Source organism: Myodes glareolus, chromosome 15 (genome assembly GCF_982192425.1).
Source record: "Myodes glareolus chromosome 15, mMyoGla1.1, whole genome shotgun sequence".
Taxonomy (NCBI): domain Eukaryota; kingdom Metazoa; phylum Chordata; class Mammalia; order Rodentia; family Cricetidae; genus Myodes; species Myodes glareolus.
The window spans coordinates 52,467,377-52,482,075 of NC_142040.1; the positions used below are offsets into that span (position 1 = coordinate 52,467,377).

The 14,699-nt window shown below is 39.0% G+C and overlaps 1 protein-coding gene across 1 annotated transcript in view; it reads right to left on the bottom strand.

Moving 5' to 3' along the window:
• The window catches only part of LOC146891563 (uncharacterized), a 61,046-nt gene that overhangs the window by 13,543 nt on the left and 32,804 nt on the right, over window positions 1-14,699 (bottom strand). Inside the window, exon 2 of the mRNA XM_085676949.2 lies at window positions 7,887-7,995. Within this exon, the coding sequence (XP_085533075.2) occupies window positions 7,887-7,995 (109 nt within the window). The remainder of the gene's footprint in view (window positions 1-7,886; window positions 7,996-14,699) is intronic.

Consider the following 14,699-nt stretch of genomic DNA (forward strand, 5'->3'; position numbering starts at 1 on the left):
ATAAATTTATCTTAGAGCTAATTTATTTGTCCTATTCACTAAGGTTCTAGAAAACTTAAAATTTAATTGTCACTTTTGACTGTTTAGAGCAATCTAGGGAGAAAGGCAAGTTTTCCTGAGTCATTCGAAAACAGCTATGATCCAAATGGTCAAAACTCATACAATTTCATAGGAGGGTGTTTTAAATAATTTATAACAATATAAATATTTTCATAATTGAAGAGAGAGTTTTATATCATCCTTTGATGCCCTCATGATTTAAATAAAGGACATGTGTTGTTTGGCTGACTTACATTTTTTTTCTATACCCAGCCATAAATAATGTCATCTGGCCAAGTCATCAGAATTAGATTAATGTAAACGATAAATTTCAACACTGACATTGTTCCTAGGACAGTTTGTTCTTTAAGAACAGCCAACGTGATGACCTGTCCTCTGTAAAGGTGACTGGATTATCTAAATACCCTAATGTTCTCTGCTACTGTTTGAATTTATAGTTCACCAACTTGCGGGGCTCACACACTTTGAATTAACTGAACAACACTCAAATATATTCCAGCATCGTACCTGAAAACTTTGTTATGAAAGTATAGGGGGAAAAGTTATTCAGATAGAAAAGATATTCAGTCTAAACCAAAGAATATTCTCAACAAGTTTACATATACATAATATTGAAATATCATCACGCAAAGGTAGAACTGACTTTCTCTCCCTAAACAATATCTAAATTAGAATGGTGAAAATATTAATAAATAGTGCCCGAGGTCAATAGATGATACTGAGACACATCTCCAGTCTATCTGGGGGAAGTTGGTGTCTAAAGCATCTTTCATAGTAAAGTATTAGATTGACTCTTTCCAGCTTACATGACTACGTCTCACCCCAGGGAAGGGGATGGAGTGGCAGTAGTTTCTGCTTTCTGAGTAAGAGATTACGTAATGTAAAGAAGACAGTCTTTTTATGCTAGATTCCATCCACTCTGCAATCTGATGCAGCATACAAGAAAACGTTAAAAATTCCTGCTTCACAACTGCTGTTTCTGACTATTTGGTCTCCAGTACACTTGGCGTGCTCCAGGATCATCGACAGACGTGCAGAATAGCATTCTGAAGGCATCCAGGCTCACTAAAATTGATTCAGGGAGAAATTTTAAAAAATACCGAGAGAAGACGTCTTTGGGCATCATTCCAACTCATTAGATCCAGAGAGCAGAGCAGATTTTCAGGGTCAGCTTCAGGGCAGCAGCCACAAAGTCCGTTGTTACCTCTGACACTGCTGGAGACTCAATCTAGACTGAAGCGGAGACAGCGCAGCAGCGCCATGGCAACCTGCAGGCTACTGCAGCGGAGGGAATAGAGCTTCCTGAGACACACAGGTATACAATACCCAGGCTGAGAAGGGGCAGAAGAGTGCGTGTGTGATCCCTTCATCCGGAAGAGCAACGCTCATTCCTGCCTGCACCGTGACAGTTCACTCTGAAATATCAGAAATGAAGCATCGGAGAACACTGTTTTAAGAAAGTAACACAATTGTAGGGCATTCGTTCAGAAAAAATCTGTTGGAGAACTCGTCCGCCCCCCCCCCCCCCACCAAATTAGCAAACTGTGATGGTCAGATTTCCTAATCAGCACGAGTGGATTTAGATTCACCAAGGAACTATGAGGGTGTTTCCAGAGGGTTTAACTGAGGAGAGAAGCCACACTCTGGCTGAGGACAGCATCATCTCACAGGCTGGAGTCTTGGACTTGTTGAGAATAAGAGCAGCTCCGCCAGCGCAAGAAATCCAATTAGGTCAAATCAAACCAAATCAAAATGCCCATCGTTTTATTAAGGATGACGCCCTCGGGTGGCCAACGCATGGCGGGGAGACAGGACAGGATGGAGCCCATGCAGACCCGGAAAACCACGTGTTCCTCCTCTAGGAGATCCCTTAAATACCCTGTGAGACTGGTCCTGACCCTCCCCAGGGAGGGGTCAGGACCTTGCATACTGGGATTTTGAGTCCAGAGCAAAGCAACTCCCAGGCCAGAGGCTGGGGCTACGCCCCCAACTTAACAGGACCCACTGAAATGGGCAAAGCAAGCCGAGCACCAACATCCTTTCTCTCATTCCTGACTGAGGAAGGGACGAAACCAGCTGTCTCACACTCCTGCTCTGCCAAACGGAGGAACAAAAGAAACCTTCCTCCTTTAAGCTGCTTCTCAGATATTGACTCACAATGATAAAAAAGAAACAAATGCACTGATTCAGCGGAGGCTACTGCAGCTGTCTTTCCAAAGAGTACAAGTTTTCTATCAACTGCTCACCCTGCTCATACCCCGGTACTTCTTCCGCGACGTCTAACCTGTTCCTTACACCTAAGACAACAGTGTCATTTCAAAGTCGGCAAGAGCTTTCTCATGTCAAACTAAAGTCTCTACCATTAATTACAATCTTTCCATTCCCCCACTCATTCTTATTGGAGGGACCACAAGAAACCACGTCTAATACTTATTTTATAATCTCTTCACTTCAAGAACTTGCCCATTTGTATGAAAGGACTGGTGATTGGTAACGACTGAAAGTTGTTTTGCATGCTGTGTCTGCAGACAGTCCTACAGAACATGAGACGGACAATAACACGCCATGTGGAAAGAACAATGCCCTGGGGGTGGCAGAACAGCAAAACTGCTTCTAGCAAAGTCCTGTTCAGTCAACGAGCCTTCTACCGTTCGGTATCCTGCAGCAAAGAAACCAAAGTCAATCCTGTTTAAGCTGCCGCCAGTTTATCTTAAAGACTTTCAGGCTGTTGAAACTCAATGTTCTATTTGACTCCTGTGTTATACTAAACAGGAGGAACTTGCATGGTCTAAATAGGCTACATGGACATTGGCCAGAGACTGACTCAAAATTCTAGGAATTTCACTCAGGAAGTCAAAGATCAGAGTTGAGGTTATGAGACGAGAGACACAGCCAGTAACCCCACCCCAAAAGTAGGAAATCAAGATAAAGCAAGTAAATCGATAGATTTACAAAAGTAGTGAGCCCGAGGAGAGCGAGAGCTACTTTGCTCGTGCTGTGGGAAGTCTAACCCCTTGACTCAGTCATGTGGGGTCAGTAATCTACTGGATTTTTGAAAAAGATATCAGGATCCCCTAGGGAACCATGGCTAATCCTTACATTGGAAATCAATTCACTGTTTAATAGGGGACATGTAAAGAGGTTTAAATCAGAAGGTCAGGTACAAAGCGTGATCAGGTCAAATGCACTTAACAGAGTATATCTGTATCATTTACAGAAGCCTGGAAAGAGCCACCACTGTATGACACTGCTTGGCTAGAAAATGTTTGCGTCATTCTCTTCCCCTTGGAGCTCATCTAAGCATCCGGCTTAGATGGAAACAATCACCATCTGAAGGGACAATAGCTTCCCATTTCCATGTGAATCCCTGGGATCCCAAAGAAAAGCATCTCTTTTTAGTGAAATGGAACATTCATCAATAGGACAAACAATGCAGCCTGCAAGCAAGCCTACCTTCTGTTTTTTACCGTTTTCTGAACCCTGTTAAATATTTTTCATACATTTTTGTTTGTTTGTTTTTTGAGATAGGGTTTCTCGGTGTGGCTTCGGCTATTCTGGAGCTTGCTCTGGAGACCAGACTGGTCTCCAACTCTCAGAGATGCCCCAGCCTCTGTCTCCTGAGTGCTGGGATGAAAGACTTATGCCACCACTACCAGCAACCTGTATTGCTTTACAATCGGATACCTTTTTACCCTTTTCTACTGACAAAAGGAAGGATACACTGGGGCTAACTCAAAGCTGTGCAACTTTTTGTACAGAGCAGAAAGACGGAAGACAGGTATGCCAGACAAGAGGGGACAGGAGAGTCGAGCCAGGTGTACACACAGCTGCTGTGCACTTCGAGCTCCTGAGCTGTGTCATTGACCCTGTAGGAGAGGACGCTGAGGACAGGGTTTCATTCCCCACCGTGGGAAAGACTCAGTTACTCTTCCTGTCCCTTCTGCTGCTCTGCCTAGCAGCCTATCTCTACTTTGCTTCTCAATTTTGTGCTCATTAAAGAAATGCAGTCGTGGTGCCCTTGGTGTCAAGTGGAATAGCTTTCCCATCCTGCTTCATTCTCAAAGGCTTCTCATTATTTTTGTATAATTCTGCAGACCTTATTAGAGTTGTTGTGGTGCTGTTTGTGTTATTATTATTATTATTATTGAGATTCATTCTGTGTGGCTCCAGGATAGGGATTAAGTGCTGTCAGAGCACTACTGGATACTATTAAATTCTGAAAACTATAAAATATATTAAGTATCTTTGCCCAAGTATGCATTTTAATGTATTTTTTTTCTTTACAAAAGGAAAGCCACTAGGGATCCAAAATGATTTGTCTCTCTAGTTGGCAGATGTTAAACCTTTTTTGGGGGAGGGTTTAAGTAAAAAAAACTATAAGCCAAGAAGCAAGCCAGGCTGCCTGCATGCTAGCCCCGTTGCTTAGAACACACCAATGACACCTTGAAGAAATCACACTAAGACCACCAACGCTAACTGTTGAAACACGACTCCGTAGGGCACTGTAGCAGCCACAGGTGATGAAAAAAATGTGTGTCAAGATTTTTTTCAATTACAAGACTCTATGAATTCTAAGTAAACCTACAGCCAGGTTCACCCATCCCCGAGAAGGAACAGTTTTCTTGGTGTTCCAGAGTAAGGAGTGATTAATGCATGAGACTCAATGAATTCTAAGGAAATATACAGCCATACTCGCTCAGTCCAAAGAGGGACATGGTGGTCCAGAGAAAGGAGTGATCAGTACAACAAGCACTTACATTTGTGCACTAGACAATGCTGTGCAAACACTGCCTTTCATCTGCATAAAAACATGAAGCCATTGGTGGCAGATAACTTTTGCCACACCCCTTACTGGTTACGTAGGCAGGGAATTTATCTCTGAACCAAATAAAAGGTGTCTCCTGAACGGTCTGTTCTTGCCTGCTTTGAAGCTCTGTCATTAGTACATTTTGAGCTGGTTATTTGAAAAAAGGGACGACTGAATTAACAGCAACCATGGTGACAGTAACAGTTGAGCCCTCAGCAGACATTGTCTAAGGAGCAACAGTGACGTCATTGGAGCTGTGGCAGAAATGATGGGGAACAAAGACAAGTAACAAGGATTGTGATAGAAGGCAAGAAGAGGTTGAGAATCCAGGCTATAGAAAAGGCTGTGAAGCGTCAGCAAGAGGGATGGTAGGGTCCAGTCACAGGATGAACGCCAGGCAGCTGCCAAGAATTAATATCCAAGAGTTCCAGACACTTTAGACCTCAGAACTGCAATACAACCACTACCAGAGGATGGATCTGGTACTCCAGGCCCAAGACTATAATACTCACTGTTTAATGGTGAAACATGAATCTATCTGGCCAAGGATTTCAGAATAGCCTGTTAGAAAGCTGTAACAGTAGAGCCCATACACACTGTTGCTTCCTGTCTGCTGTTGCTGCCCAGTGTTGCTAGAAGTCAGAGATTACAAGAGCTGCCAAGTTCCAGGGACACTGGTAGTTCAACCCCAGAGACCTATGTCATCACTACAAGTGCCCAGAGTCACAAGCAACAGTTCTCAAGGCTCAGGGCTTGAAGATAGAAGCTTCAGGTTGTCCAAGTCCACCGTACTCACCTGGGGAACACAATGAGCCAGAATTGACAATATCAAAAGAGTTCTCCTTGCTTGTCCCCAATTCTGACCCAGGTAGATCAAGAGAATCTCCACCAGCTGACCAGAAATACTGTAATCCATTGTCTTATTGCAATGAAACGTATTTATCATGAATAAATAAAAATACTACATAGTTAAAAGCTGAAACCTAACTAACTGGTTGTTTTATCATGTATAAGGGCATTAAAATGTTATCTTAACTGACAGCTACAAATGTATATGATGTTTTGTGCTTTATACCCATTTGTAAAACACATGACTTGCTCACAAATTTTTTTCAAAGAGATAAAATATTTAGCTTGAGTAACAATTATAACAATGTAGATTTTCGTTTTGTTCCTTTATTCTATTGAGATGAAGAACAAAAATCTACCACAAACTGGAATTATTTTTCTTTGTTTTACAAAATATACAAACTAGCTTTTTGTTACAATGTGAACAGTTTATTCAAAAAGTAATGAGAGCTTTCAAAAAAATTCTTTTAATTACTCATTAAAGATATGCATATTGATTATATACTGTTATAAAATCAAAACCATATTTACATATCATAATGTTTTCTCTCTTCAACACAGATGCTTTGGGAATATTCAAAACATATGGGTATACTAGTTAATTAAATGAATACAGTTATATGGCATCTTGAAATAAAATTGTAGATCTTATGATCATTAGAGATTCCTTGTTAAGTTTTATTTCAGCTTTGATGTTCCTACTTCATTTATTTGATGGGTCATTACAGTTATAAATTAAACAATTTGTGACCAAGTATATACTAAACACTTTAATGTTATCATAGTGTCTGCTTCTTCAGAAATATGACAGTGTAAATATCCTGAGTGGCTTTCATGATAATACAACTAAATGCTAAGAAAAAGTGAAAACATGATGTTAAATGGCTTACTGGACTATTCTAAAAGTATATTCTAAATGTGAGGGGGTCTGTTGATCTCACAAAAGAAAGCAGGACTCCTGGGTGATTGTGTGCCTAAAACAGGTAACTTTATCCTTTGAAGTTCTGCCAAGCCATTGAGACTTTGAATTTCCATTTGAACCCAGTTGCCTGCACAGAACACAGGGTACAAGACATAGGAGTTATCCGTAGCATCTAAGTGAGCTCTACATTATCCTGGAACCTTAAGGAGTAGTATTTTCAGTGCAGAACTGTAAAAAGAAATAAACATTGACAAGCAAAAAAGGCAGCATAGGAAATGTTCGTTTCTACCTAGGTGTCAGAAGTTAAACCTAGGTGCCAGTATCCATTTTCCAGGATGGTTTACTCATAAATATTATTTTGAATTTACAAATTAAGGCCTAAAAGTTTGAATTCACATTTTCACATTTTCTAGGTTTAATCATGGCAGACATACTGGTGTTCACTCAATATTCTAAGGAAATTCTTCTATTTTTTTTTTTTTTTGGTTTTTCAAGAAAGAGATTTTCTGTGTTGCCTTGGAGCCTGTCCTAGAGCTTGCTCTTGTAGACCAGGCTGGCCTCAAACTCACAGAGATCCGCCTGCTTCTGTCTCACGAGTGCTGGGATTAAAGGTGTGCACCATCTTCTGAGGGAATCTTTATTTTTTTTTTCCATTTTAAAAATAATTTTTAAAAAGAAAACAAACTATTATTTTTCATTTTACATATCAATCCCAGTTCCCACTCCATTTCCTCTCCCCATACCCTCCATCTAACCCACCCCCCCCCATTCACTCCTAAGAGAAAGAGTAAGGCACATTGCTTTGGGGAAGGTACAAGGCCCTCCCTACTATATCTAGGCTGAGCAAGGTATATATCCAAAGAGAATAGGTTTCCAAAAAGCCAGTACAAGCAATAGGGATAAATTCTGGTGCCACTGCCCGTGGCTCTGTACTCTGCCCCAGCCATACAACCGTCACCCACATTCAGAGGGACTAGTTTGGACCTATTCCTTCCCTGTCTGGCTGGAGAAAGTGACTGAGGGATTTTTTTATAATTCCTAGTACTCCTCTAATTTGACATGGCTATATAACTAATTCTGATGTAGATGTAAAAGTTATTAATTACTTCTGAACAGAATAACCCTGGAGCTAAAGACACAGGATTAAGGAAAACACATGAACCTGATAAAGTAACTTTAAGGTGTAAACTCAAAAATTCTAGATGAAAATTACATTGCTTCAGAGGATTCCCAGAACATTCAACATACCTTGCGTGAATGGGAAATTGATCCATGCTGTTGCAACAGAAACTTGAGGACTGCTAATCTAAATTGACCTTGGAGTACATATCCCAGATCCTTGACAGACTGCTGTTCACTAGTATTCAAGAAGAAACATAGATAAAATCTGAGGAAAATGCACAGTCTACATCAACAATTCAGCAATATTTTTAAAAAGTAACAAAAATTGAAATCAAGATGAAGTAACTATTATAGTAACAGACTTGAAAATTATAGACATTGTGAATATACAACACAAATCATGCAATAATATTATAGTTACCCTCACCTCATCGGTTCACAAGGGAAACATTCCAAGAGTCATAGGTTCACAAAATCGTAGATAATACAAAAACCTATAGATAATATGATTTTCCTATATACACAACAACTATGATGAATTTTAACTTATATATGAATCCCAATAAGAATCATTGACAGTAGCAATCAAATAGAATATTTATAACAACACATAGACTAAAAGTTATTGAAAATTATAAATTTCCCATATGTTTGTATCACCCATGTATTGACCACTGGAATTGAAGCAGTAGAAAGTGAAACTGTGTGTAAGGAGGGACGTTGATATTATGTTGAGAAAAATAAAGAATAGGGTAATCTAAATGTAAGCATGGAAAAAGAAATGATAACAAGTCTGAAGACTAACATGAAATAAACAAAAAATAAAACACACACTTTGTATTAAATGCCTAGCAGATGAGCAGCAGGTTATAAACAGGCACCAAGAGAACTCATAAAACAGAATACAAAATTAAGTAAATAATGCAAGATATAGTTCAGATAAACATGAAAGGGGGAATTAAAAGGCTTAGAAAATTCCATGAGGAGATAAAACACAATTGAATCAGAGGTTTAGGAAAAGACAAATCTGCAAGAAGAAATAATCAAGTGTTTACAGGCTGTTCAAGAACTGTTGAAATGTATAGTAGCCTTCAGACCTCTAAACTGAATTACAAGCAGGATACATGCACAAGGGCACTGCCACAAATCTAAGGATAGCCAGAAGACAGAGATCTTGTCTACCAGAGACAAGCCGTAATTGACGGATGAGGAGAATTGCTAGCTTCACTTCAATAATAATAAGGGGAAAATAAGGATGTTATTTTATAAGCCTATCTAAAAATACATGATACATATGTATGCCTATCTATGTATACATTGCTTAAGTGGAGTTATCCCATATGGGGTAATAATGTCCACCAGGAGCCACAAGCTATGTGATGGTTTGAATGAGAATGGCCTCCATAGGCTGTTAGATTTTGAATGTTTGGTCCCTAGTTGATGGAACAGTTTTGAGAAAGATGCTGATGGAGGATGTGTGTCACTGGGAGTGGATTTTGTGGTTTCAAATGCCCATGCCAGGCTCAGTCTCTCTCTCTCTCTCTTCCTCCCTTCTTCCCTTTTCCAGCTTGCTAATAATGATATAAGCTCATACGTAGCTACTGTTCCAGAGCCATGCTGGTCTAACTCCCTGCCATGCTCCCTGCCATGATGATCACAGACTCACCCTCTGAACCTATAATCAAGTTCCCAATTAGATGCTTTCTTTTATAAATTACTGTGGTCATAGTCTCTCATAACAACAATAAAAAAAATGTAGCTAAGACAAACTAACCAAAGCACCAAGTGCCAGGCAAAGTACCACCTCCCTTTCAGCTGTTTGTCATGGGAGTCTAAGAGACCCCTCATAACTAATATAGGATATTGCCATTTCCTCTGTTTACCTTCCAGAACTTTAAGGTAAGATGCCACACACTTAACACATAGGACTTGGAATAATTGAATGATAGTGAGGTAGAAGCCTCCCTGGTGGCTCCCTCTCATAGCATTTCAAGGTTATATGCAGCCAGCCAAGAGTTAAATTTTTCTATCCAACTGTAAAACCTGTGAAACACAGCAATGACTAGTTAATCAAGATAATTCAATGATGCAAAAATAGCACTAATATCTCTGGAGTAAGCAACAACTGTCTAATTGAACTTAAGACCCACTCAGTAGGAGGGAACTGCCTGGTACTGTAAACCCAGACAAAAACCTAAGGGTCAAGAGGTCATAGACCCTAGAGTAGAGCATGCTGCTGCCATTTTTCTAAATCACTATAACTTCCAATTATTTTCTAAATATTTATCCTCCTACTCACAAATGAGTGCCGCTATCACCCCTCATCAAGTAAGCTTCTCTTTCCAACAGACAAAGGCGAACAGAACAAGAACTGGAGGCACCTACTCCCAATTGATACATCTACAGTCCAATCCCTACGCCTATCGCTCAGGCACATGATGGAAGAGGAGGCAGAAAGAGTGTAAGAGCCAGAGGAACAGGATTTGCCTGCTGCAGATGCTGTCTTCCAGGTTAGAAATGCTGCACCAATGAAATCCCAGACTGCCAGCACAAGACCTGAACAATGGTCAGTCGGTCAACATGCCAGTGTGAATAAGAGAAAGCTTCCCAAGCTTGAAGCCCTAGATGAAGTAAATCAGGTGGTCAATGACTGCTGAGGTAGGGAGATTGTTGTCTCCACAGATAACACTACCTTATCGGTCATCTAGTAGGAAGTGGTCAGTTCTAAACACATGTACATACAGGCAACACTAACTGGGCACAGTAGGTTATGTGTGTAATATATATATATATATGTGTGTGTGTGTGTATTATACATATATATAATACATATGTGTATTATATGTATATTATATGTATGTACATATATGTGTATAATGCATATGTACAAATATTATATATGTATATGTATATATACATATAATTACATTAGAAGAGGCCATGCTTGTGTCTCAACAGATGCAGAAAAGCGCCAGAAGGAATCAAAACCATCTCCTTGCAGCCTTTCCATGCACTGGGAACTGGAGGACAGCCACTCATTATTTCTTTTTCTTTCTTCCAGTCTCAACCTTGATCTGGGCTCAGCATGTCAAGCCCAAAGGACAGGACTTGGTCAGTATGAATAAGAAACTCAGGGCTGGAGGACAGGCTGGCCAGGCTGTTTGCTCCCTGCAGGTGTTACAGCTCAGAGCATAGAAACAAAGCGTCTATCAGGTAGCTCTAACTCACAGTTCCTGCCCTCCCTGAGCGCGGTTATAGCAGGTCTAGGGAGGTGAAAACACATTTTATTGAGTTCCTCGCCTACCGCTCTTCACACTTGTCTACCTCTCTCTTCAGTCAATAATCCTCAAAACTCTCATCTGATGTATTTTTCACCTGTGCTGTGGAGCATAAACTACATGGGAAACAAGGTTTCCAGAGGACTAATGAGGTTAAAATGTGGTCTTTAGGATGACTCTTTATCCAGAGTGAGTGGTAGCCTCGGGAGAGGTCACAGCTTAGACGTGTGCAGAACAGCCTCTGTGACATCACCGTTTAACTCTCAGCCTTCTGGAAGGAAAGGAAATAAATTTATACATTTGACTACACCGACCATGTTATTCTATTAGGGAAGCACCAGGCAAAACTAATACAGGCAGACCTGATGGAAGATATCTGCTTAAAGAAAAAAGTACAATAAGCAATGTGTTAATAATTAATAATGGAAAATGTTTCTCTTATTATCCATGTCAAAGAAAGACCCCCTTGCATCTTCTGTTCTATGCTGAAGGTGTCTGCTTAATTACATCTGCATCACCTTGACCACAACATCTGGCAGACACAATTAAACACAGGAAATGCTCTTTTTGGCTCACAGTTTCAGATGCCAGCCCATCCTGGCAGCAAGGCCATGATTGAGCAGCTTCAGTCTTGGACAGAGAAGCTGTAGTGATGTTGTTCATGTCACTAAAAGAATAGGAAGCATAGTAAAGGATAGGAACCTGGTTACAACCTTCAATGACGCATCCCTAGAAACATGCTTTCTATGGCTCAAACACAGCCACGCAGGATCAACAGTCCCCAAAGATGGTGCCCCTACCTGGGGAAAAGTTATCACAATGATGATATCACAATGTCATTAGGAATGACTCTAAAAGTTTACACTAAACAATGCTTTACCTAAAGTTGCTTTAACTAACAGTTTTTTTTCCAGGACACAGAAAAGTGATGAAAGTGTTTCAATACAATTATTAATGTGGTCATTTATAATTTTGAATATATAGCAATAGGAAGCCCAGGATTATTTCATGGTCTGTCTAGAAATGAACCAAACCAGGAAGAGGAAATAATGTTTTATGTTAGTATCAAGGATATTAGGAGTTAGTTTATCTATCACAATACAGTCTTCTTGGAAATCTGAGTAGTTTAAACCATTGATGTTAAAATGCACAGTTAAGTCTTGTCTACCTAAACAGTAAAAGTACAAAATTGGCACATGAATTATATTACAAATAATAAAATTGTGAGCATAGTGTAAGAAGATGTACTCACAACAAACGCAGCAATGAAAATGCTTGAAATTTTTTTCTTTTGTGATTTTTAAGTATACTTTAAGCTTTACAAATATTTTATTGATTCTTTAAGGATTCCATAAATGTGTTTTAGTTATATTCAACCCCACCAATTCCTCCAGATTCACGTTCACCCTCTCTAATAATGCACCTTCATGCTCTCTTTAAAAACAAAAACTGGTAGACAAATGAAAAGTTACCATGACCTTAATACAGCAAAGAAAATACAATATCAAGAAATCACCAAACATTTTAAATTGAATCATAGTTGTTAAAACTAACCCACATATATTATGTCTTGAAGCTTTAACAAAGTCCAAAACATATGTGGAAGAGATAAGAACCTTCAAAAAAGACAATATTCTTCTTCCAATAATAAAACGTTATGTTTTAGATTAATATTTAATGTTTTTAAGTTTATTTTATGTGTATGAATGCTTTTCCTGAATGTGTCTGTATACACATATTGTTCCTGGAGCTCATAAGGCCAGAAGACCCCAAGTTTTGAAGTTACAGGTGGTTGTTAGCTGCCATGTGGGTGCCAGGAACAAAATCTGTGTCCTCTGCCAGAGCCGCAAGTGCTCTTAGTGACTGAGCCATCTCTCCAACCCTCATGTTTGTCAGATCAGTTTGTGACAATTTTATTACATTTATTTACTGTGTGTTTGCATGTGTATATGTGTGCAAATCCCAAGGCACACTTGTGTAGATAATTTACAAATAGTCTTTCTTTCCTTTCATTATGTGAATCCTGTAGATTAAACTAAAACTTTCAGGCTTGGCAGCAAGCACCTTTACCTGGCACTGGATTTCAGAAGGACATTTTCATATACATAAATGACTCATTTTTAGTATATTCCTCTACCTTCCCTTTTCACCCCCTGTCATTAGTCCCCTTTGTTCCCTTTGACATCTTGGTATCTATGGACAAGTTGTATTTACCTGCACGAACATGTATCTATTATATGATCTGCAAATGAGAGGGAAAACTGTGATATTTTTCTTTTTGAGTCTGACCTAACTCTCTGAATATAATTGTCTCCAGTTACATTGACGTCATAAATTCTGCAGCTATGGCTATGGATGATTGGAGAATAGAGTGTGAATAGACTAAACCAGGGAGGATGAAAGCATGTGCGGGTAAAAAACAAAAACTATTTATGAAAATATAATTATAATTTATAGATTCATGAGAAAAGACTGATTATCACTGGCAATAGTGCTGAACAGTTAAGAAAAACACATAAAACTGATTTGAAGTGAATTTAAGATTCAATATGAAAGAAAAAATAAGATCAAACATAATTCTAGAAAATATATCTTTCTTTCAGAGTAGGAAAGGATAGTCACTTTATGAGGAAAATCATACTAATCAATTTGGAAATTGTGTTCGATAATCCTATGATTGTATATGTACCTGACCTATTACTACCCAGTCACTCTACTTCAGGATGCATAGCCTATGGAAATTCTTGTGCACACACATTAAGACTCAGGCACTGAAATGCTCCTAAGTAAAATAAACTCCTAAATATCCACCATTAACAAAAATATATCCTAAACAACATATACATTGGGATAACAATGAAGGATCAATTCAACAAGGATCAATCTCAAAATATAATATGTAAAATAAGGAGAAAATCAAATCATGAAAGAATATGCAAAGTCTGTGCCAATTTCTAGAGCATGCAAACTAATGGGCTAATTTTATAATATTTAAGAATATTTGTTCACAAATGTGTGTATATATATACACAAATATATCTCTCACATATGTATATATACCCATATGTGTGTACTAAGTTGTCTGACATATTTTCAATGAAAAGGAATCTTTAGAGCAACACCTGGCCCAGCAGTGCCTTCCAGTAAAGCAAATAGGAATGGATCTGTTCCTGCAGGTGGCAAGTGATTCTTAAAAATGTCCGTGTCAAATTTCTTAACCTTCACACAAGGTGCTCATGTTCACTTAATACTATGTTGTCTTTTATATCACTGCTTGCTCATATGACATATTTCAAAATATTTAAAAATAAAGTGAAGGCAACAAAAAATTATGATAACTCATGCCTGGTATTATCAGCTGATTAGTGCAATCATCTGATCTCCATTAATCACAGTAAATTCTGTTCTTAAGTTGAAATAATTATTGCACAGTTCAGATATTCTTTAAATAGAATAATAGATGTCACTCCCCCCACTCCCTCTCCTCCTCCCTCTCCATCCGTAAGAGGAGTCAGGGTTTTCTGCCCTGTGGGAAGTTCAAGTTCCTCCCCCCTCCCTCCAGGTCCAGGAAGGTTGGGAGGAGGGGCGGAAATGGAAACTTTTATAATTTAATAAACTTTGAAAAAAAAGAAAAAAAAAGAATAATAGATGTCAGAGTAAA